Source organism: Corvus kubaryi, unplaced genomic scaffold (assembly GCF_017639235.1).
Source record: "Corvus kubaryi isolate FWS band 111438036 unplaced genomic scaffold, C.kubaryi_AGA036_p1.0 66, whole genome shotgun sequence".
Classification (NCBI taxonomy): domain Eukaryota; kingdom Metazoa; phylum Chordata; class Aves; order Passeriformes; family Corvidae; genus Corvus; species Corvus kubaryi.
The window spans coordinates 2,944,721-2,966,811 of record NW_024582054.1 but is presented as its reverse complement, the minus strand read 5'-3'; the positions used below and the strand labels follow the sequence as shown (position 1 = coordinate 2,966,811).

General features: G+C 47.1%; 1 protein-coding gene across 5 annotated transcripts in view; it reads right to left on the bottom strand.

Moving 5' to 3' along the window:
- Nucleotides 1–22,091, bottom strand: part of SLC8A3 (solute carrier family 8 member A3) — a 113,875-nt gene that overhangs the window by 23,498 nt on the left and 68,286 nt on the right. For 2 of the 5 annotated variants that reach the window (XM_042047488.1, XM_042047486.1), the window contains one exon: nt 168–274. The exons of the other annotated variants lie outside the window; for them this stretch is intronic. In XM_042047488.1, the coding sequence (XP_041903422.1) occupies nt 168–274 (107 nt within the window). The remainder of the gene's footprint in view (nt 1–167; nt 275–22,091) is intronic. 5 annotated transcript variants of the gene reach the window in all.

Genomic DNA, 22,091 nt, shown 5'->3' with positions numbered 1-22,091 from the left:
CCACCCCATGGGTACCATGTGACACAGTGTGCGCGCACAGCAGTATTTAGGGCAGAGCAGTTGGAGACAGAGAGACATCAGAGGAAGAGGAGGAGAGGAGGAGGAAGGAGATGGAAGAGAGGAGGAAAGAAGAACGTTAATGTTAGTCTGCAGGGCCAGTACTACACCTTTCTGTAAACTCATATCCACCATGCGGGGGCTCATCAGCTCAATGAAGAAATTCTTGGTTTTTTCATACTCCTCATCATCAATTACCTTGATGTGAACTGTTTTGCTGTGGACGGAAAAATAATAAGGGTCATAAAGGTGAGAGGGGAACAGAGAAGCAAAAGTCAAGGAAGGAAGGAGTTAAATCGGTACATTAGAGAGTCAAAGTTTTCTCACCCACTGAACAAACTCAACATGACCCTTTGAGAAAGGCTAAAGGCCCCCTTCTGCAAGTGACACTGGCCAATTTTCTGTTTAACCCAAGGGCAGAATGGCAGGCCAAACTACAAAGTGAAGTTAGACAAAAACAATCCCCCAGCAAACTGGCTCAGGGCTCATCCTGTGAGCAGTGAGGTCTGATGCCAGCAGAGAGGCAGGCTCCCCTCACCCTGTTACCCCTGTGCACACACACACACGTACAACAGCAGCCACACAAGCACACACACCCCACTGGCACCATGCTGCTGCCTCAGCTTCATTGGCCTGCTCTGAGAAGTGCTGGCTGCTGGAGCAGCTGGGCAGCAGATCCTGTGTCTTTCCTTTAGCAAATTTCTTACAAGTTCTTGGACCATTTTGTAGGAAAAGAAGTGCTCACTGTGCCATGGTTTCCTTCACAACAAATGCATGCCCTATGCAGAGGTTACTGTCCCACAACTTTCACATGCAAGGGGAACAAGAGAAACAAGTCAAAGACTCTGCCAACCCACTGCCTCCTTACAGCCAGGCTGCACTGACTGTTGCAAGCTCAAAATGACCCCTGCACTCCCCTCATTTTCCCAGTGGCTGCAAAGTTTCCTGCAGTCCCATCCCTTGCTTGTGACTGAAGAGATTTGGTGCTTTGATTCTGAGCTGGTGCAACACCCTCTTAAATACAACACTGCCTACACATGTAACTCCTCTGAACAGGCATACGCTGGCCATCTTGGGGCTCCTGGACTTCCAGTTAACCCCAACCCCAAGCTGGAACTGCATTTTTTAAACCAGAAGTCAGTTCCACATAAAAAGCATTTCCCTTACCTCAAAACAATTGCCCCAGGAGCAACCAGGCAAGTTGCCCCTTCTGCCAGTGAAAGATCCCCTGCTTCCCACAGCTCTGTACCCACACATGGCCCTGCAGCTACAACCTCCTCTTTCTTCCTGCCCATTGTGAGCAGTCAGATCAGCCCCAGGTGCACGCTGTGCACAATCAGTCTTGACTGGCAATGGGAAGGAAGAGAAAAGCAGGACTGGCAATCACATAATCTGGAAAAACAGACCCAAATTCAAATCTCCATGTGCCTCAGCCTGTAGCCTTTGGCATTAAATATACCCAGTATCTTTGATCCCACAGTGTTTCAGAGAATAAGCAGTCCAGCCCTGCACCCTGGGGACGCTGTGATCCCCACCCTGGGGATGCTGCCATGGCCAGCAGCCTCTGGAAAATCACCATTTCAGCACAGTATGGGAGCATCATCACTGCAGCTTGCATTCCTACTGATACCGTTAATGACCACAAAATTATTCGGTCATCCTACAATTTGACCCTCAAGTTATAATTGCTCCTGCACTCTGGCCGTGGAAATCCTGTTCCCTGTGCTGACTCTGGTCTTGATCTTTGTCCCAACCCTTGTCTTTCAAATGATGGCATAGGGGTAGGAGTAGAGTTTGGACAACCTCTGCCTACCCTATCCAGTGCAGGAGTATGCAAGAAAAATCACCTCCAGTTCTTCTCTCTGAGCTAAATTAGCTTTATTTTTGCCAGTGCTTGCTCTACCCATACTCTGCACCAATGCCAGCAAGCCTCCTTTCCCCTCTCTAGACTCCTTCAATCTCAGCTAATCCAGCCATAAGGATGTAGGATTTTAAATGGTATATCTCCTGTGTAAATGTTGCTGCTCTGTTAAGACTTCATCACAATGATTTTTTTGTTGCATTTTTGTTGGAGATGTTGAATTTGGCTTTTGAACCAGATGTTATCTGGGCCCCTGATACTTTGCAAAGCTTGTTCAATTTGCTGAGGTAAACCTACAGCTGATTCATAGCTCTGATCTTTTCCTTGCTCATTACTACAAAACAGAATGTGGGATTGTCAAAAGCAGCCAGTGCTTCCCGGACGTGGGTTGCTTTTAAAAATCTTATTCATAACTACCATTGCTTATGGTTTTACCATTCTAGGAGCTTCAAAATACTCGGTATTGCTTGTCTGCAAAAATTTGGAAAAAACACCACAGACCCTGTTTCCTGGGGGTCAGCTTATTGTGACAAAGCTATTCTAAGGCTTTATACAGTTAATATTATGCATGCAAACCATTTGAGTTTTCTTTCATACAACCTTCCCTTCCTTTCCCCTTCCCCTTCCCTTCTTCTCACTGCATGCACATTTTGTTAAGCACAAGGAGCTCTATGTGCCCTACTAAGCACTTCCACAGTGCTGAGATTTCCTTAAAGTAGTCTTCTTTTTATTGTAAAAAAAAAGATAAAAACAGTTCAAGAAAGAGAAAGACTTGCTGGGGATCCCTAGAGGCTAGCATGGCAAAATGCTGGCTTTGCAAAAGCAGGTCCCCTTGAGTCAGGAACGCAAACATTCTGGGCTCCTAGACTAACTCAGCTCTGCTGCAAACTGGACCATGACCACATACTCAAGCATCAGGTGGCTTTTCCAAAAAGAGAGTCTGAATTTGGTGACCAATGAGTAAATTCCTGGTTTCCTCGTTTGCTACAAGCTTTTAAGGAGAAAAGGACCTTTTACTCAGCTCTTAAACAAGAGGTGAAGGACAGATCAAAGTGACAGATCAAAGCTACAGGTGCCCTCCATGGACACAGGCTGGGCCTTGCACCCCCTCTCCCCATCTGACTGAATCCCAAAGAAGGTGGCGCCCAACCTTCCCAGCTTTGCTGAGAGGTGGTGAGTGCCCAGCCGGTTCTCCACCCCATTAAAGCCTTGGGAACACAGCAGGAGCCTGAAGGTGATGCTTGGGGACCCAGGTGGGGTGGGATGGGGGGTGATGGGAGCCAAACTGCAGCCACTGCCAGCTCTCGCTCCAGAGTCAGTGCATTGCCAGACCTTCCCGTGCAAAGAGGAAAGGAGCAGGGCAGAAGTTGGCAAATACTGTGCAGTGACGGGGGAGGCAGGCGAGGGCTCACACACCCAGTGCCACATAACAGGGAGCGGTTAACCTTTCACTGGGATTTTGTGGCAGAGGGAAGAGTGGCATCCCTGCTCCTGGGCCACTCTGCAGCCTGCACAGATAGGGGCACAGGGCTGGGTTTGCACCCTTGAGGGGAAGTGCCCTTCTCTTGGCTGGCTGCTCCCATGCCTGTCACCACAGAAAAGTCAGTGCTGACAGAGGGGGGGTTGTGGTGGCCCATCAGGCCACCCCTCCCAGTCCGCTATGGCTGGTGAGGGCTGCCCTTTCCCCCGCTCTGCAGCTTCCCTACCACTGCGAGCATTTCGCTCCTCTCCAGGCCTATGAAAGCAACAATAAATACAGCTGCGTCCTGAGCTGTCAGAAATTGTCTGGAGGCCAAAACACCGATTGCTCCCACACAATCTCATCTCTCACCTGCAGCCACACCGAGAGCTGCCTCCTCGGAAGGCACGAAGAGTAGAGGAGATGGATGGAGAGAAGAGCTGGAGTTTAACACTGCCCCGGGAAGACATCACGTTAATGTGAGAGATGTGACAGAAGGACACCGAGAGGCAGAGAGCGTGTGGGAGCGGGAGGCTTGGGAACATTTTGCTGCAAGAACATCATGACAGCTTCTTGAAATTAATGGAGGCAGAGGCAGGCACGAGAGGGGCTGGCAGTGCAGTAGCCCTGATGGGCATGCTCACCACAATGGGAAGCAAGGAATCTGAAGCCTACCTTGCTCAGCTGAGCAGCTTTCATTCCCCAGCCTCTGGCCACTTCACACGGTGAAGTGTGACACTTTGCAGCCTTCCCCACTGTCTCTGACAGTTTGACTGGGGCCAAGACATACTCAGACAGCTCAAAAGCAGAGAACAACAGAGACCACCCAAAAACCTCTCCTGGCAGCAAGGAGCCACTCTGCAAAACACGAAGCCCCACTGCCAGCACCAAGCCACAGCACAGTCCGATCTCAACACCTGCATGAGTACAGTGATGGGAAGGGCTCTTTAATTCAGGCCTCGGTGGAGCTTTCAGCAGACTGAGCAATGCTTTCAGTTTGGCCTGTGACACAGCAGGACAAGACAAAAGCCAGCACTCCCAGGGAACACCTGGCCATACAGAGGTCAGGATAGCTGCTCACTTGCTTCTTTTTCTCTGAGGTCATTGCAAGCTGCCACCCAATAGTCCTCAGATGAATGCAGTCCAGGCTCTGCTTACAATATGCACTTAGAAACAACCACTGATTTTAGAAGTTAGGGATGGAAAAGCTCCTCTGGGGAGCAACATTAAGAATGAGATTTCCCTGAGTAAGCAACAGAAGATAAAATGAATAGACATCGATCTTCTCCTAAAGGACCTTGTGCACATGATGTTCCTAAATTCCTCATCTGGGAAGTACAGAAGATAATCTATAAAATCATTTTATTTGACAACACGTCCACTTCCAACACATAAGGCAACAACTGGATGGTTATTTGATTAATGTGCTAGAAAATACTGAGTATCTCTTTGTGCGGACACTCTCATTTGCAGGAATTATTGCTGAGAAGGTTAAGAGGATGTGTCTGTGTGTGTCTGTGTGACTCTGGAATGTGAAACAGCTCTAAAAACAGTGCAAGTCAGGAGATGTCACATAGTATATACCACTGAAACAGGCAGGGCTGTGCAAGGGCACAGTTTAGAGTCCCTGGTGGGATGCTGTTAGCCAGGATGAAAAGCACAGCAAGGTAAACATCCCTGGGGCAGTGAAATGTACCAGGAGATGTTCAGTCACTTATTATGTGAATCATTAGTGCATACACCTTGGATCAAGCCACTGTGTTCTTGACACATCTTGATATACCCACATCTTCATCTGATTTGCTGTGGGTGCAGGTTCCTGCAGCATGAAGCTCAAAGCATGTGGTACCAGTCTGACTCTTCCCCAGAGCTCTGCACAGGGTTGGGGTTTCAATGTGAAGCAACAGATAGGGCCTACCTGCTCTGCTAGAAGACTTCATAGAGAAGTCATAGAATCATAGAATATGCTGAGTTGGAAAGGACCCACCAGGCTCATTGAGGCCAACTCCTGGCCCTGGGCAGGATACCCCAACAATCACACCATGTACCTGAGAGCATTGTCCAAATGTTCCTTGAATTCTGTCAGGCTGGTGCTGTGACCACTACCCTGGAGAGCCTGTCCCAGTGCCCAGCCACCCTCTGGGTGAAAAACTTTTTCCTGATATCTAACCTAAACCTCCCCCGACACAGCATCATGTTTTTTCCTCAAGTCCTGTCATTGGTCACCAGAGAGGAGAGATCAGCACCTGCTCTGACGTTTCCCCTCATGAGGATGCTGAAGACCACAATGAGGTCTCCCCTCAGTCTCCTCCAGGCTGAACAGACCAAGTGACCTCAGCTGCTCCTCATGTGGCTTCTCCTCCAGACCCTTCACCATCCTCATGGCCCTCCTTTGGACACTCTCTAATAGCTTAATGCCTTTTTTACTTTGTGGTGCCCCAAACTCCACACAGGACTCAAGATTATGCCACCTAGTGCAGGGGAGAGCAGGAAAACTGCCTGCTTTGACTGGCTGGCAATGCTGTGTGCTTGAGGCAAACCAGAAGGGATTAAATAAGGTTATGAATAGTGGGGATCTGTCTTTGCCCAGTTCACTGGGAGGTGGATATTTAACACAGCAATGTGACAGTGCTCACAGGAAAGGTGAAGAAGCCAGCAAAAGAAGCCTGATTTGATGCCCATGGTTATATGAGGTTGTGCATCAATAACCCAGAGTAACAAACTGAGCAATTTTAAAGCCAAGAATTATGCAGTCATATAGGACAGACAAAGACAGGAAGTGTTTGAAGGGCAGAATCATTAGATCCAAAAGCAGATTCACTAAACTCACCAAGGAGATGCTGAGTGATCTTAATTTCAAGAAAAAATCATGGTAATTTAAGAACCTATCCAGATTATGACCAATACAGGCAGGTTGCACATTGGTCTTAAGATCCTGTTTATGAAAGAATATTTTTTGATTCCCATGGGGATTATGGAGAGGGGGAACAGCTTTTCAAGCCTCCAGCTGCAGCCACTGGGAATAGTCACAGTTTGTTCTAGCAGAAAGGTCAGAACTGAAGGTGCCTTTAAGGTCAGATTAGATGTTGGTACCAATTAACTAAGCAGATGTCAACAGGATAGATGAACTGTCAGAACACAGTTTCAAGCAGATCATTGATGTGCATGTTGCTGATGTTTGAGTTACAGAAGAACTCGTACTGGTGCAGAAGCTGGAGACAAGCCACGGCAGGCCAGTTTCCAAGAACTGGCTGTGTTGCTGGTGAGGACCTTGGAAGAGCAGCTGTGCAAGAGTTATCCTACTTTGTGTAGCAAGCACATGGGGGACAGCCCGAACAGTTTCACGACCAGCCAGTCAGCTATAAAGTAACACAGTCAAAAGCTATCCCCAGAAACTGAGTTTTTTCTCTTCCGTGTTTTCTCTTTTGTTGTCAAGTTGGCTTATGGGGTAACCAGATGGTAACTAGTTATCTTTTAATTAAAATCAGCTGATAAATTATCAGATAACTATCATCTTCTCATTAAAACAAGCCTCTTTGCAGAGCTAATCACTATATGACCTATGTATTTCTCCTGTCAAGCCTGAAGCCATACAAGCAAGTCAGTTGATACTTGCATACTTTAGTTTATATATCTATGCAGTGCCTGTGATCCTTATTTCTCACAGGGACTTGATAGGGGACAGTCCCTACTTGCTTTGAACTCCTAAGGTGGCAGATGATACAGTGATGCAGCCAGAAAGAAGATAAGGGAAAAGAGCAGAGAGAGCTTGAAATGGTGGTGGAAGCATCACTTATTCATATGAGTATCAACTTATTCTGCTTCATCTGACGTGGTTCCCACTTGAAGGAGCTGTGCACTTCGGCAGGGCACCTCCTCTTCCTTGCTGAAGTCTATTTAGGTCATAAGGGAACTAAAAGACCTCAGAAAATAGGTCTGCAAACAACTACCACCCTGCCTCTGGGCAGAGCCATTCTCACCAAGCCATTCCTGACAAGTAGGTGTTGCCCAACTGCTTCCTAAAAGCCACATTATAAAGATGGTTTACTGGACAATCTTTCCCCATATTTCAACTCTTTACCCCTAGAAAGCCCTTTGTAATGTCCACCCAGACTGACAAGGCAGGAGGGGGAAGAAGCCTTTGGCACTGCCCCCTGGAGCGGCTTCCTGTGTCCCTGCTGTTCCTCCTGCACAGGCAGGGTCTGAGACCGGCCCAGGAGACCCAGAGCCCTTCTGCAAACCTCTATCCCTGCCACACATGCAGCACACAAGGGATTTCTGCTCCACTCCTGCAACAGCCAGGGCCAGAAACATCCAGCTCTGCTCCAGCAGCTCACAGGCACAGGGGAAAAGGTTCACTGGAGAAGACACTGTGCAAGAAGTGGCTGTACCCTGAGGTGGAGACTACAACCCCAGGCCAAAACCTTGTGTGACCCTTCATGCCTGCTCCCCAGGACTGTGTGGGACAATGTGCAGGACCACCAGGAGCTCAGGGGCTCTGCCTGGTTGGCTGTTAGTAGTGTAGTTTGTTCCCATCACACCAGATCTCCTAAGGCATAAAGGAGGAAATACTGACACGGAAAGGCATCTTCCCTTTGTGTATTCCCCACGTAATCTTGGATAATTAGTAAATTGGCTCATGCTTCAATTAGAACTATTGAAAATGCTTTAGTAGCTGACACATGATAATTAAAGGGACATAGCCAAGACTAAGAGCTGTATTTTCTAGTCTTTACTTGTATAAGAAAACTTTAAAGTGTTACCAGTGAAAGATTTATAGTGATAGCTGTTAAAAAGATAAATCCAAATTTAAAAAAAAAAAAATTGCCTGTTGTGGTTCCTCCATCCCAGATGACAACACTAAAGGAGTTTCTTTGTCTTTCTGGTCATCTTCATCTTTCAGTTTGTGCCTGTTTCTTGCACAGCAGCCCAGCCCTCGCTTCCCACTGCCACCCAACAGCGCCAAGAGACATGAAACGCTGACAACATCACATGACAGTGTTTCACACCTACGTTGTACCAGTGTAAATAACTGCACCAGCAATGAGAAATCAGAGCTGCTAAGTTGCAAGTGAGCCCATTAAGCACTTCCGTGCCATGCAAAAAAAATCCTTAAGTGCCTAATATGTTATTCAGGGCAGCTCAAGAGATGTGGTATATCCATGTGTCAGCCATGGGAATCACCACCGGAGCTAGTGAACGGCAAATGTCTCACACTCAACTTGGAAGCCCTGAAGAGCTGGAAAGAGCATGGTAGGGAGGCACCAAAGAATGCTCCGTGAGCTTCCATAATGCAGTCAGCCCTGCCAGACAAGATATCCAAAGCACTCTATATTTCACTTAGTTGAAACATGATAAAATACTCTAATATACAGGGTTCTTCAAGGAAAGATGCCACAGTTTGTTTTTAAGAATTTCTGAAAAAAAAGGAAAGATCAGAGCTTGTCAAACCTCCCCCCCCTCTCAGCTGAGTCCCTTTTGCTGATCAGCTGAGCTGTTTAAGTTGGGTTGTACAAGCATAACAGCCCAGCTCCACAGGTTTTCTTTTCCTTATTCAGTTTAATAAAGCTGCTTGGGTTCAAATATTGAAGCTGTGTGTACAGACACATGTGGGCCCTCGTCTGGCCTGCTCCAAGTCAGCTTCTTCTTGCTGACCCTATGAGATTTGATGCTTCAGGGCCAGGGGAGAGCAGACAAAATTTCAACAGCCTCTGGAGCTGTTTGTTGAGGTCTGTACAATAAGTACATGTCTGGTACAAGCAATAATTCAACTTGGCAGCCCATGAAACCAGACAGTTGAGGTGGGTATCAGGCTGGTGTAGGTGCAAAGCATCGCCAGGGCCCTGGGCATAGAGATTTCTCTCTTCCCTACCTTGGGCAGGTTCCCAGGGAAACAGCTTCAGTGAGGAGATTCTGTGCCCTTTTCCTCTTAGAAAGGAATTTTAGAAGGAGCAAAACTTCAGCCACAACCACACTGTGGCGAGGGAGGGAGGAAGGGAGGAATGGAGCGATGGACGGAGGGAAGGACGGAGGGAGAAAGGGAGGAAGAGAAGAAAGCAGGAAGGAAGGAAGGACATTTATTCCTTACTAAAGGTCTTTGAATTTTACTGCTTCCATCTGAGTCTAATGCACCACAATAAATGCCTATGATATCAAAGTCCATCATGAGTATCAATGGCCAAGAAAAAGTACTAGAGATCTTTTGTTTGCTCTAGAGAATGGCTCCAAAGATTGAGAGGGTGCAGGACCGGGAGTGCTCTGGACAGGACAGGGTAGGCTGGACTACCTCAAAGTCTCTTGAGATATCCTGAGCAAACACAAAACTAGGATTCAGCTGGAAGGGACCCCCTGTCCCACCACAGTGCTCCTGAATTCCACCTGCAAGACAGACACTTGTCATTGGCTGTCACCCCTGGTTTTAGACATTTCACTCAAGGCATGTAGATTTGGAAGCTATATTTAGATGTCTTCTCTATTCTTCAGCAACAGGGTTGCCATGGAGATGCTGGTGAGGATGAGAAGGTGGGGACAGAGGGGGAGAGGAAGTTGAGGAATGAGAAATACTAGATTCAAAACAACCCTCGCCAGCCTGGGAAGGCTTTAAATTCCTCCTAGGGCAAGAACTGCTGGAGCTTGTTAGCCGAAATGAGCCTCTGGCATTGCCTCACAGCATGACCCTGCCACACATTGCTCAGTGCTTTGTCATGGCAGGTTTGAAGACACACAAGGGGCTGGCCTTCAAGCACTGCTCCTTTGGGAGAGTGTGGCCCCATTGACCTGATCTTGCCAAAACAGAACTCTGGGAACTCCATGAATGTCCTGCTGCTGCCATGCTGCTTTTAAGTTCATAGTGACTCCATACTTGGTCAGCTCCTGCCATAGCTGGGGCGGCTTTGTCTCTGCTGCCAACAGCAGAGGCAGACAAGGAGCTGTCCTACAATTACTACACTGCTGATGTCCAGGTGTTAGAAAGATAAATTACTTGTTGACAGAACTTGCTTGTTAAAAGTTTGGGGCTTGACACGCTTCAGTGATCTCAAACCCAGAGGGAGGTTAACAAAGCTTGGGGAGAAGCATGTACTATTGATAGTGGACACAAAGAATGCAGGATTTAGAGGCCACAAGGACATCTGGCAGAAATCCCAAGATAAGGAAGAAACTAATAAAACCAACTCAGCAACTGTGCTAAAATCAGCTCTGACTGAGCAAAAGGTAATTTTGACATGGGGAGGTTGCAACCACCAACTCATGAAGCACTGACTCAGGAAACCAATGGACTCAAGAGAAAGACTGAACATGTGGACTAATTAGCATGAGAAGTAATGAAAAGCAGGTAGAGCAGAGGACTGAAATAATTTAACCAATAGACAACAGAATACTAATTAATAAGAGCACTATGTAACTTGTAGCCAATGAACATTAATGCCTTTGTTTGCTAAAATGTATAAATAGTGAAAAGTTTTTATAGTCCTTGTGCTAGCTTTGTGGATTTGTCACCCAGCACCCCCTTCTGCACAGAACTGTAAATCAGTCAAATACCTCATCTCAGTGTATGGATTGACCTTTTGCATTCCAGGTGAAAGAACCTATTTTGGGACAACACCGGCAATGAAATTCAGCTTTTCAAGAAGGGTCAGGATACTCCCCCCAGTCCCCAGCACGGAAGCTGGGATATCTCAACACCCTCTCTTTTCTGGCTCCTGCATGTGACAGCATCCACAGATTTCAGTGCTCAAAGCACATCAAAAAGGGTGAAGAGCAAAGCCAACTTTCCCATCACAGACGCCTCCAGATACCAGCCTCACAAGTCCCTCTGTCCCCTCCCTCACCCTGCTCTTCCCACACACCCACGCAGACAGTGCTTTCAGCTCTGCAGGACAGCACTCAGCACTCAGCCACTGGAGTTGCACTACATCCAAAGCAGCAAGGCAGAAATCTGTAGGAAATTAATGAGCTGCAAACAACACTGTGCAGCTGCCAGCCTGAAACGAGCCCGCTCTGCACACCGCAGATACAATTATTATATATGAACAAAAGGAGCTGGAGCTGGAGTCGGGGTGCTTTGGCTCCGGTCACAGGCTTCTTGTGACCAAGATAAGGGGCAGCACAATGAATTGCCACAGCAAAATCGAAGTTGGATACCCAACCATTCACATAGGGCCAAGATACTGCATCTTTATCCAAGGCCCTGTGCATTTGATCAGGCTCACAGTTCTGTTCTGTAGCACTGAAAATAGGGCAAAGGATACTCAGTTACAACATTTTCATTTCACTCTTTGGGGCTGTTTTATTTGTTTCTTACAGGAAAAAAAACCACACTGGGAAAACCAAACAGGACCATTTTCTGAATTTCCAGGAGCTCATGCCTTGGGAGAAGCTGCAGATTCCCAGAAGGAGGCCAGCCCTGCTGGGCTTTTACTTTCAGAATCCAGAGCTTTGCACCATTAAAAAACCACCTCCTTGTCCATAAATGGAACAAAAATCACGTCATTAGCCAGCTTTGCAGTGAACCAGAGTGCTTCAGAAGGGTTAAATCTAGGAGCAGTGCAACCCTCAAGCCTCGATTAATGACCCAGCTTCGAAGGGAGACGGGCTGCCGCACTTCCTCCCTTCCTTGCCACAGCCTGGGCCCTGGCAGGACAGCCTGGCTCAGCCACACAGGGGGAGTGCTGCACACTGGCATGACCCCATCCAACAGACCAAGCACACCGTGGCCTGCACAGCATTCACTCACCCAGCTGGTCTCCTGCAGAATCACAGAATGGCCTGGCTTGGAAGGGATGTTAAGGATCACCTAGTTCCAACATTCCTGCTGTGGACAGGGATACCTTTCACTAGATCACGCTGCTCAGAGCCATCCAATCTGACCTTGAACACTTCCCGGGATATGGCATCCACAAGTTCTCTGGGCAACCTGTTCCAGTGCCTCACCACCCGCACAACAAAGAACTTCCTCCTAATATCTAATCTAAATCTACTCTCTTTCAGTTTGAATCCAGTCGCCCTTGTCTTGTCTCTACATGGTCTTGTAAAAAGTCCCTCTCATCTTTCTTGGAAGCTCCCTTCAGGCACTGGAAAGCCACAATTAGGTCACCCCAAGCCTTCTCTTTTCCAGGCTGAGCAATCCCAGTTCCCTCAGCCTTTCCTCACAGCAGAGGTGCTCTATCCCTCTAATCATCTTGGTGCCCCTCCCCTGGACTCATTCCACCAGGTCCATGTCCTTCCTGTGCTGGGACCCCAGAGCTGGATGCAGCACTGCTGGTGGGGTCTCACCAGAGCAGAGCAGAGGTGCAGAATCCCCTCCCTCTCCCTGCTGCCCACGCTGCTCTGGATGCAGCCCAGGACACAACTGGCTCTCTGGGTTGGGAGTGCACACTGCCTCTCATGCACCAGCACCATCAAGTCCTTGGCAGAGCTGCCCTCGATCTGCTTTTAGCTAAGCTGCTAAATGACCCACATGAGAGACAGCTAAACTCGTCCTGGGATCCCTGGCTGACAAGCAAGAATCTCCTCCTGTCTTCTCTATGTGGCAAGAGTTAGTACCAAGGCCCTTCACCCATCCTAAAAATTTAGCCTACCCTTACTCCAACATGCCCCTCAACTCTTGTTCCTGTTCTTGCTGTCTAAGCCCTCTCACTAGAACACCCTCAACACCTCAGACCTTAATAAATGATGCTCTGTCTTCTGCCTTCCAAGTTTTGGTAACGCCACTGAACAACTGCATGAGTTGGCTGGTCCTGTCAAAGCCCAGCCACAACTCTGATGCCCTCTGCCATATATCAAACACTCACTGAATGTTGGGTTTGTGGGCTGGTCTCACATACTTGTCTCCATCTGCAGTTGGAACTGCAACTAATAAGAAAAAAATCATTCTCATCCCTAGTATGATATCCAGCTTGGTGGCAGGAGCAGCACCCTTCACCCCAGCATCAGTAAACATGTCCTCAGGGTTTGAGACACAACTGCTCTGAAGGCTAAAACCTCACAAAGGTGAATCCTGTGTGATGTCAGAGGAAGGGCTGTTGTTTAATGGGCTCCCTCTTTGCCCTCCTAGCCCATTCACTTTAAAAAAAGCAACGTCATGACTCAATCAAGAGTTTTGCCCATTATGGGACCTAGAAAACTTTTTAGGACTTGAAATCCCAAGATAAAGATCTTCTGAAGAGAAAGGAAAAGGTGTGAGGGAGTTTTTTTGAGCTGATTTTGATTTTCTTCTGAGAAGAGGTCCCATCCCAGCTCTCTGCCCAGCCAGAGCATAATTGGGTTGCAATGCCATTGGTACCTGAGCACCGCTTCCTCCCTGCTCCAGCCTCTGCTTTCTTCCAGCTCGTTTCACACGTGCCCTGCAGTGAGTGTCAGTGCTCTTACGAGGAGACTGCTACACACCAGGGAGACTGGCAGGAGCAGGAGCCTTCTGCTCTGTCTGTTTACTAGGGTGTCTGTCTGTGTTTATCAGTGGCTTATTCTATTTTTCAGAGGCTGTCCCTTGCTCCTTGCCATCGCATTGCCCCATGCTTTCTTTGCCACCCTAGAAAGGCAGTGGAAAAAAATATATGCTGAGAAAGAAATCCTAAATGTTAAAAGCCCTTCAAACTGATGCCAATCAGCCATAAACTAGACCTGAATGTGTACCTCATTCATCTGAGGTTCTCCCCTGGCTTCTCACCTGTGGGTAGACTGCACTTATCTTTGCTCTCCAGAAGCAGAGCTGAAGCAGAGAGGATATCAGACTTGCCTGGCTTCACAGGCAGCAATCAGCTGGAGCAGATGGGAATGAAACACACAACTGAGATTTCCCCCATCGCTGGCTCTCCAGGCACTTGCCTGGCCTTCCTGCCACCAGGGAACACCCCTGGCACCCGGGGCTGCTGCTGGAGTGGCGCTGGCCCCGGGATGCAGTACAGCAGCTATTTCTGTCCATCTGCACAACCATTGCTGCAAGGGCCCAACGAGGAGTGCCCTGGGCCCTCCAGGTACCGATGTGCGCCCTTCTCGTTTGGTGGGTGCTACCAAGCAGGAGCTTACCAGGCTGCGTCTTTGAAACCAGAGTCAGGCTCTGAGCAAGGGTCAGAGGAAATAATTTAGAAGTAGTCTGAAAAGCCTACTTTCACTTGAGCTGTGCAAGACTCACAATCATGATATTGAATCAGGAGAAATGAGGCTGCCTGGGCAAAACATTGCTTGGCCTAATCTCATAGCAACACTGAAGGTGAGTTGCATGTCCTACAACGGTAAAGGAGTCCCTGTGAACTCCTGCAAACCTTTTTCAGGTCCTAGTGTTGAGAAAGGTCTGTGAAGCCAGCCTTGAGGCTGGAAATAACTCCCCATGAAAGACTTAGAGATGTTCTACAGCCAGAGGAAGCCTGCAGCAGCAAAAGCTGGCTCTGTCAGGCACACTTACCTACAGACAACCAGGTGGCATCCCACTTACAGCAAAATAGAAATCATGATGGGTTTGGTGGTTTGGGTTTTCTGAGGTTATTGTTTTCTTTTTTGGTTTTGTGATTAAACATTTATTTACTAGTTGGTGTCTCCTGCAGGGACAGGCATTTGGAGATCTGCGACTGGAAGAAGGACAAAACAGGCTACTAATAATATTGCCATCTCTTTAAAAAGCAATGATAGTAACAGTCCCTACTAGCCCTTGGAGCTTCACATATGACTCTGCTCTGACAGAGTGTGACTGTACAGGATAGCAGCATTGGGCTCTGTTTAATTTTAGCCCAGCTGCTCCAGATCAAATTTTCACAGCCTCCAACAAAAGACATGGCTTTTATTAGAGGCAAGAGTTATTCGTTTACAGTCAAGCTGGACTCCTTCCTTCTCATGCCTCAGCACAAATAATAATAGTTTTGCAGGCTAAACAAGGCTCTCCTGGCTATCTGTGAGACCCACTAAAGACTGAAAGATTGTCCAGGTGTAATTCAGGACAAAAATCTGATTTTTGGAACATTTAGCACTGCTGGGATTCAGTGCTGAGAGAGAGAGTGCCTAGCTCCATGTTTTGAGCCAAGAAATCCTGATAGTGCAGAGATGCTAAAACCTCTTTTTTTGTCTTCTACTTCCAGCAACTCTGATTTGAAATGACAAGGAACAAACATGTGGGGCAGTTTGGGGGTTTTCTTTAACTTTTTTTTTAGTATTTTTTTGTTTGGTTTGGTTTTTTGGGGTGTGTTTGTATTTTGCTTTTACAGTAAGAGCAGATTTCAGATCATTCAGTGTCATGTATTTGTCAAACAGGGAGATGGGCTTAAATCCAGTCCTTCCAAAAATGGATTTAGGCAACATTGCACCCAAGACTGGATTCACCCTGAGCATCTGTGACACCATCTAGCTACATTTTCTTCTTCTGGGGTGTATGCACTTAGATGTGGCATTGTTTTCCCCAAAATGTACATGGCTAGGAGTGCAGTGCTGCTCTTCAGCTGCGCTCTGATGAGTTTCTTCCTACCCCTCCAGGTGTTAAGGTTTTGCTCAAGTCAAGAGAGATTTCTTATCTTTAGTCTAATCTAAAGAGACCCTCATTCTCTGGAGCCCCCAGCAGAACTATGCCACCACCCTAAAGCTTGCTTGGCCATTAAGCCAAACTCTGCCTTGCTGCATCTTCCCCGTGCTCACCTCTAGCAACACTGGGGGCTGCCAAGGGCTGCCTGGCCTGAGAGAGCTCCCCTGAGCAGGACATGTCTTTTGGCTGGTGCTGGTTCCTGGCAGACTTCCATCAAGGCAAGATACAAGGCACATCCCGGTCCCCCTTATGCAACCACCGCCGGCTAAAAATACAGCCGCAGCCCCTGCAGCCCTGGCCAGGCGAGATGCAGATTTAATGAGGCTTCCATGGCAACGGGCTTCACTTCGGCAGGGACCGGGATGCAGGGGACAGGGACGCTTGGGGGGAGAAGTGCTCCTTGGCTGGGGGAAAGCTGCACAGTTAAAAGCTTGTGGCGGTGGGGTTTGAGAGTTTTTCCTTGCCGATATTAATAAAATTGTGGAGTGTTTGGTTCAGTTAACTGCAGTCAAAGAGGCAAGCTGTGTAGTATTTTTAACAGACAAACCTGGACCTACTTCCGCCAAGAGAATAAATATTTCCTAGTCAGCCTCAATTAAACTCTGTCACCCACAGGCAGAAATGTTGAAACAGGGATAAATCAAGGAGGCTGTTTCAGTCTACCAATACTATAAACAACTTTTTCATCAAAAAGTGGGTTTCTCATGGAGTTGACAAAATGTAGCGGTAGAACTGGCCAGTACAGTCAGGAGACCTGGGGACAGCTAAGGTCACAGAGGAAGTGGTACTGGTTTATGTTTCATGGGTGACGTCTTCTGTGCCACTGCAGGGGGCGGGGAAACACAGTAAAAAATCAACACTGTTGATGAAAAATCTGGGATAAAAAAACCGTTGCAAGCATGGCTTTTCAAAGAAGAATAAAACTGAGATTATTGCCTCCTTTCCTCCATACTGATCCTCATACGCTGTGTGCAAGAGTAAGGACGTATGCCAGCCAAAACCCCACTTTGGTGTGCAGAGCTCTAAGTACTAGATCAGCAGCTACTGTCCTGTGGCTCACAGGTGTTTATGGATCCATGGATTATTTCTGTGAAATGTGGAAAATACCTTGGACAAGCTAGCCTATTGCTAGTCAGATTAAATTTGCTATTCAGAAGGTGACATTGCTGAGTGTCACAGACCAAAATCTCAGCTTCCATTATAAAGACACAGTATTTTTCCAAAATGCAGATTTTTTTTTCACAGGAATTTCCTCTTATTTCCTTCACACAGTGATATTCCCCCTTGTCCTGAGACACTACTTCCTATCTAAGTACTAGCAAGAATAAAAGCAACTTAAAAAATAAAGGTATATAGTAACATCTTCACTTCAGTCTTGAGAAACTGAGGCATGATAAAATATCATGGGAAAAAGAAATGCCCAACCTCTGCTCAAATCTACGTATTTGGCACTGGGAACTTATAAATCAGGGCCCTCAGAACTGCTGCTTTTTACTGAAAATTCTGGCTATATCAGGTGCCTCTGAACAAAGGCACCCCTAAATCAAATGACCCAGCCAGGCACCCAAACATGGTTTGAAGCCAGTATATCTGAATGTTAAAATTAAAAATCACTGTTTTCTTCTTCTTTCTGCTCAGGTCCTTGTATTCAGACATCCTTCAACTCAAAGCAGTCTCCCAAGTACCCCTCTCTCTAGAACGAGCCATTCCTGTTGATGTGAAACGTCATCACTTGGAGGCACTGAACCCTGATACAGAAGCTGATTTTTTACACATTAGCTCCCATCTGTTACCTCTCTCCTGCTAAACCAGGTTCATGTTTATAAGCCTACCAAAACACAACAAGAGGCATTTCACAAACCATAATAGAAAATCATCTTTGCCCCATGGAAAGGGCCTGCTGCTAGGATGAAACATGGCTTGTGTTAAACTACACACAGCATTAAATCTGTTGCCACAAAATGAGATGTCAACAGCACCAGGAAAGTTTAAGGGACTCACGCAGAAAACTGTCCATAGCCACTTGCTAAGGCAGAGACATCTCCAGCACAGCAGCAGCCCCAGTCCTGACCACCTGTGGTCATCAAGCTGGAACAAAAATACTGTCTGTTCAGGTATCCTCCTTTCTTCCTCCCTGCTCCTCACAACACAAGGCCGCGAGGCTGTCACCTCACCATCAGTCTCCCCCAAGGTGCACACAGAGGGCTCTGCAAGATCTCCCCTCCCCTGTGGCACCACAGCTCATGCCAATTCAGTACAGCTGGTCACTGGAGCTCATTCTGGTCTCTGTGCCATCTCCTCTTTACAAAGGTGATGGATGCACAGGTTAGACCATACAAACCTGCTCTCTCAGGATATTGTAGTCTGAACCTCAGTGGTCACATGTCATGATTTTTCTCCTTTCCCTTGAGAACTCTACTAAAAATAACTTTTGACACGAAATAGGCCTGGAGAGTCATTTTGCCTTGTACAGCAATGCAGTTCAAAACCCAATCTCATCACCCCACTGAGTTCTGAAATAAATGAGCAGCCATCAAAGTTGTATACTCCCTTCTCTGCACTGACAGAGGACAATGCAAAGGAGGAGCTAGTTCAGCATCTTCTTGATCAAAGGAGGTCCCTGTGATGCAGGAGCGCAGCACCAGCGGGGCATGGGGAAGTCAGCCAAGTCCACGCCTTTACCTACACGAAGGCAAATTTTCATTTAAAATTACAGCATGATCCACTATCATTCCCCATAATGTGGAGCTAAATTATGAATGGCACATAGAGAGCAGAGGCCTCGTCTATCTCAAGCTCCTTAGCTTAACCTAGATTTCCCTAATCAAAGGAAATGCATCCCCCAGTACTGGGGATGCCACTATGCAGTCCTTGCTCTGCCTCTGAGAGTGTCCTCAGTTGTGACTCTAAGAAAGTCACTTCTTTCCCCACGTGTAAAATGGGAACAAGCGCTCCTTTGCCTCTGAAGCATGTCATAAGCATGAGTGTATTTAATATTTCAAAACACTTCAATATTATGGGGGAGAGAACACTTGAAATGCATAAATAAATAGAAGGAAAGTTTTTAAAAAGAAGTAATATGCTTTACTAGCTCAACTACTACTGTTCTATGAACTTCTTAACACGTGGGATTTGTGCCCAAAACATACTCAGTTTCAAAACTGGGATTTCTGTTTGAGCCTGTATAAAAAGGTTTCTATTGCCTTAAATTGTCTTTTCCATGGAACTCATACCAATCAGCTGGGCTCAAGTTTCCTCTCCCTAGAGACTTATATCCTTAGGCCATCACAGTTTGCAACAACATAAACAGCTAATTAACTTCTTATTTAAAAGTAAGAGCAATAAGAAGGCATTCTCAATTTCTTCTGGAAACACTTGGGCTCTCCACCACAGCTCTGGCTTCAGACAACCTAAGATGAAACTGACAAGATTTGCTGCAACAATATATTCCACTGTTATCTCACTATATTTGCTGCTCCAGTCATAGGGAAGGCAGCACACAGAGAGATGATTTGTCCTATAACCATCCACCTTGCTAAACAAGTTCATACAACCTGGTGAAACAAACGCTAACCCGCAGGAAATGGCAAGACACGGAACTTAATGGGCCAAGCCCTTCAGAAGGCTCTTAAACATCTGTTCAGTCCTCACCAGGACTGTGGAGAGCCTGAGACAAGCTCCTGTAAGACTGACCTCAGTCTCACAGCAAGGGCAGTTGCTAGCTTTTAAGAAATACAAAGTTGGTCCTGGTCTCTTCTAAAGAGCAAGACCCCAGGTAAGTCTACCAAGGACATCTGAAAAGCACAGTATGTTTGGAGATGAGCAGTCACACTGCAGGAACTGGAACCATGTAACCTGTCCCACAGACTCCCCTTCAGAGCCCAGAGCCCTGCCCTGGAGGATGGGAGCAGAGAGGATGCCCCAGAGGGGACATCCCAAAGCACCACCTCTCCTGCCTGCCTTCCTCCAGTCATGCTGTCATTCCCAGACAGACTGGAAATCTTGCTTTACTACATATACAAAACGAGATAACACCTTTTTTGGCCCCAAAGCAACTCCCACAGGCTTTGCACATGGGTTGTTTTCACACCTCACTGTGAGGCAGAGAACTCTGGCAGGTTTCCACCTCACCAGGCAGCTCAGCCACCTGGCCTCAGATATTCTCCATGCTTTTTCGTGTTCTCTCCCTTTCCAGGATTTTTCCTTAGGGATGCTCTTGGCAGGGCAGCCTTCCTGGACACCGGCCCCATTTTTCTACTCTTCCCACCCTTCCTGGCTCCACTCCCAGAAGTTCCTGTGCAAGATTCTCTGGATCCCCAGGAGGACCAACATGGGACTAGTCAATGGTGCAGAGACAGGCAGAGAGCTGCCTGTAAAGGAGATGAAGCTGTCAAGACAGGACAAGCTTGGCTTCCATGGACCTTCTTTCTGCTGGCAGGAGGGTGTCCAGCAGCACGACACTGAGACAGGGACATGTGGCACATAACCCGAATGAAGGCTGTGGTCAGCTCAGCTCCTTAGTCCATTACAGGAGCCCTGCTGTGTCCTCGGCTCTCACAAACCAAGAAGTCAGCAGATCTGTCAAGAGTGATAAAACCTAGCCACGGAACCTTAGACCTCTGCTTGTTATCAATTATGAGGCTTGCTGGCAGCACTTACAGGCTTGCTGTGAATAGGAAGGCCACAGTCATTTCTAGCAATATGGTCTCTTACAGGACCCCTCATGTCGTAATGTCTCACATGCTTTCATGCATTTACCCTTGCAGCATGCCAATGAGATGAGAACTAAAGGAAGAATTAAGGTAGGAGCTGTGGCTCCCAACCACGGTGTCCAGCTGGCACCACAGAGCTTCTGGCTACTGGCTCCTGTCTGGGGAGAACCCTTAGAAAAGGGTTGCTAAAGATGGCACCTAGGGATGGAAAAGGATGCCTGAACACTGGTAGGGTCTTCAACCAGATGCCTTCAATCAGATTGTCCAGAGAGATTTTGGTGGCTGAAGCTACCACCCCATAAATCAGAAGCATGCGTGGCTCCCCTGGCTGCTCCAGGAATGAACCCCTCTCAGCCAGGTGAGGCTGGCTCCTGGGCAGAAACCTGGTATAGCCAGGACCACCTGAGTTAGAGCTGAACTTACTGAACAGGCATGTTTTTACACTTACCAGCTGAGAACTGGGCAGCTTGCTTCTCTGAGTGGAGCACTCAGAGCTGGGCCCAAGGCTTGGAGAATGTTCTACAGCGTTTTGAACCCCTTGCAAAAGCATCTCTTCTACTTCACTGCTTTTCAAACATTAGTAACATGTGGGCAAGGAGGAGTCAAACTTTGCCTTGTATTTCGCTTGATTTGCAAGAGCTCATAAGACAAGGCTACACACAAAGATAGAAAGGGGTTTTTTTTGTTGTTATTTTGTCTTAAGAATAGGTACACAATCTGGTGTGCTGGCTGTAAAGGGAAGTCTGTAGTAGATTACACCCTCCTTGAAGGCTGTTGTTGCATTTGGGTCAGACAACAGGAGAGGAAAGACAGAAAATAAAATCATCACACTTCTTTTTTTCCTGATTCCCATACTCCGGATTTTAGAGAACAAGCTAGAGATGAAGCTCCTGTTAAAGCACGTTTAACAAACAGCTCTGGTCTGCAGCTCATGCATAAGTGATTCTCTCAATCTGAATCCTGATCACCTCTGGGGAACAGCCTGCCAGAAGCACCAAAGGTGACAGATGTGTAGTGTGTGTTTTGGATAAAAGCCTATCTTCTGCATAAGGTAGCTAAGAGATGGTGCCTAAACTGAGCCTTGCCTTATTACCCAAAATGAAGACATCTACAGGCAGCTATTGTTTTGTGAAAGGGAAGGAAAAATAACCTCTGTGATGGAAGAGGAGGGAATATAAGACAAAGACTAAAGCAGCAACAGCAGAAAAACTACAGTCTGAGTAAGAAACAGGATTCAGTCTATGCAAATATCTGGCTTTCGACATGTTCTCTTATCTCAGCCTGCTCAGTCCTGGGGCTAGGGACCAGAGGAGGGTTTGCTTTTGTCCTTTTGGGTTTTGCTATTCAGTATAACTGCTCAAATTAAAAGGGGCACCATAAATCTATACTGTCAAAAGGAAAATCATTAGATCAAAGCCCTAAAGAAGACACGTCTGAGGGCTTGTACCAGCTCTCACATGACTGCTAGCATCCCACACTCACTTCCTACCCCATATC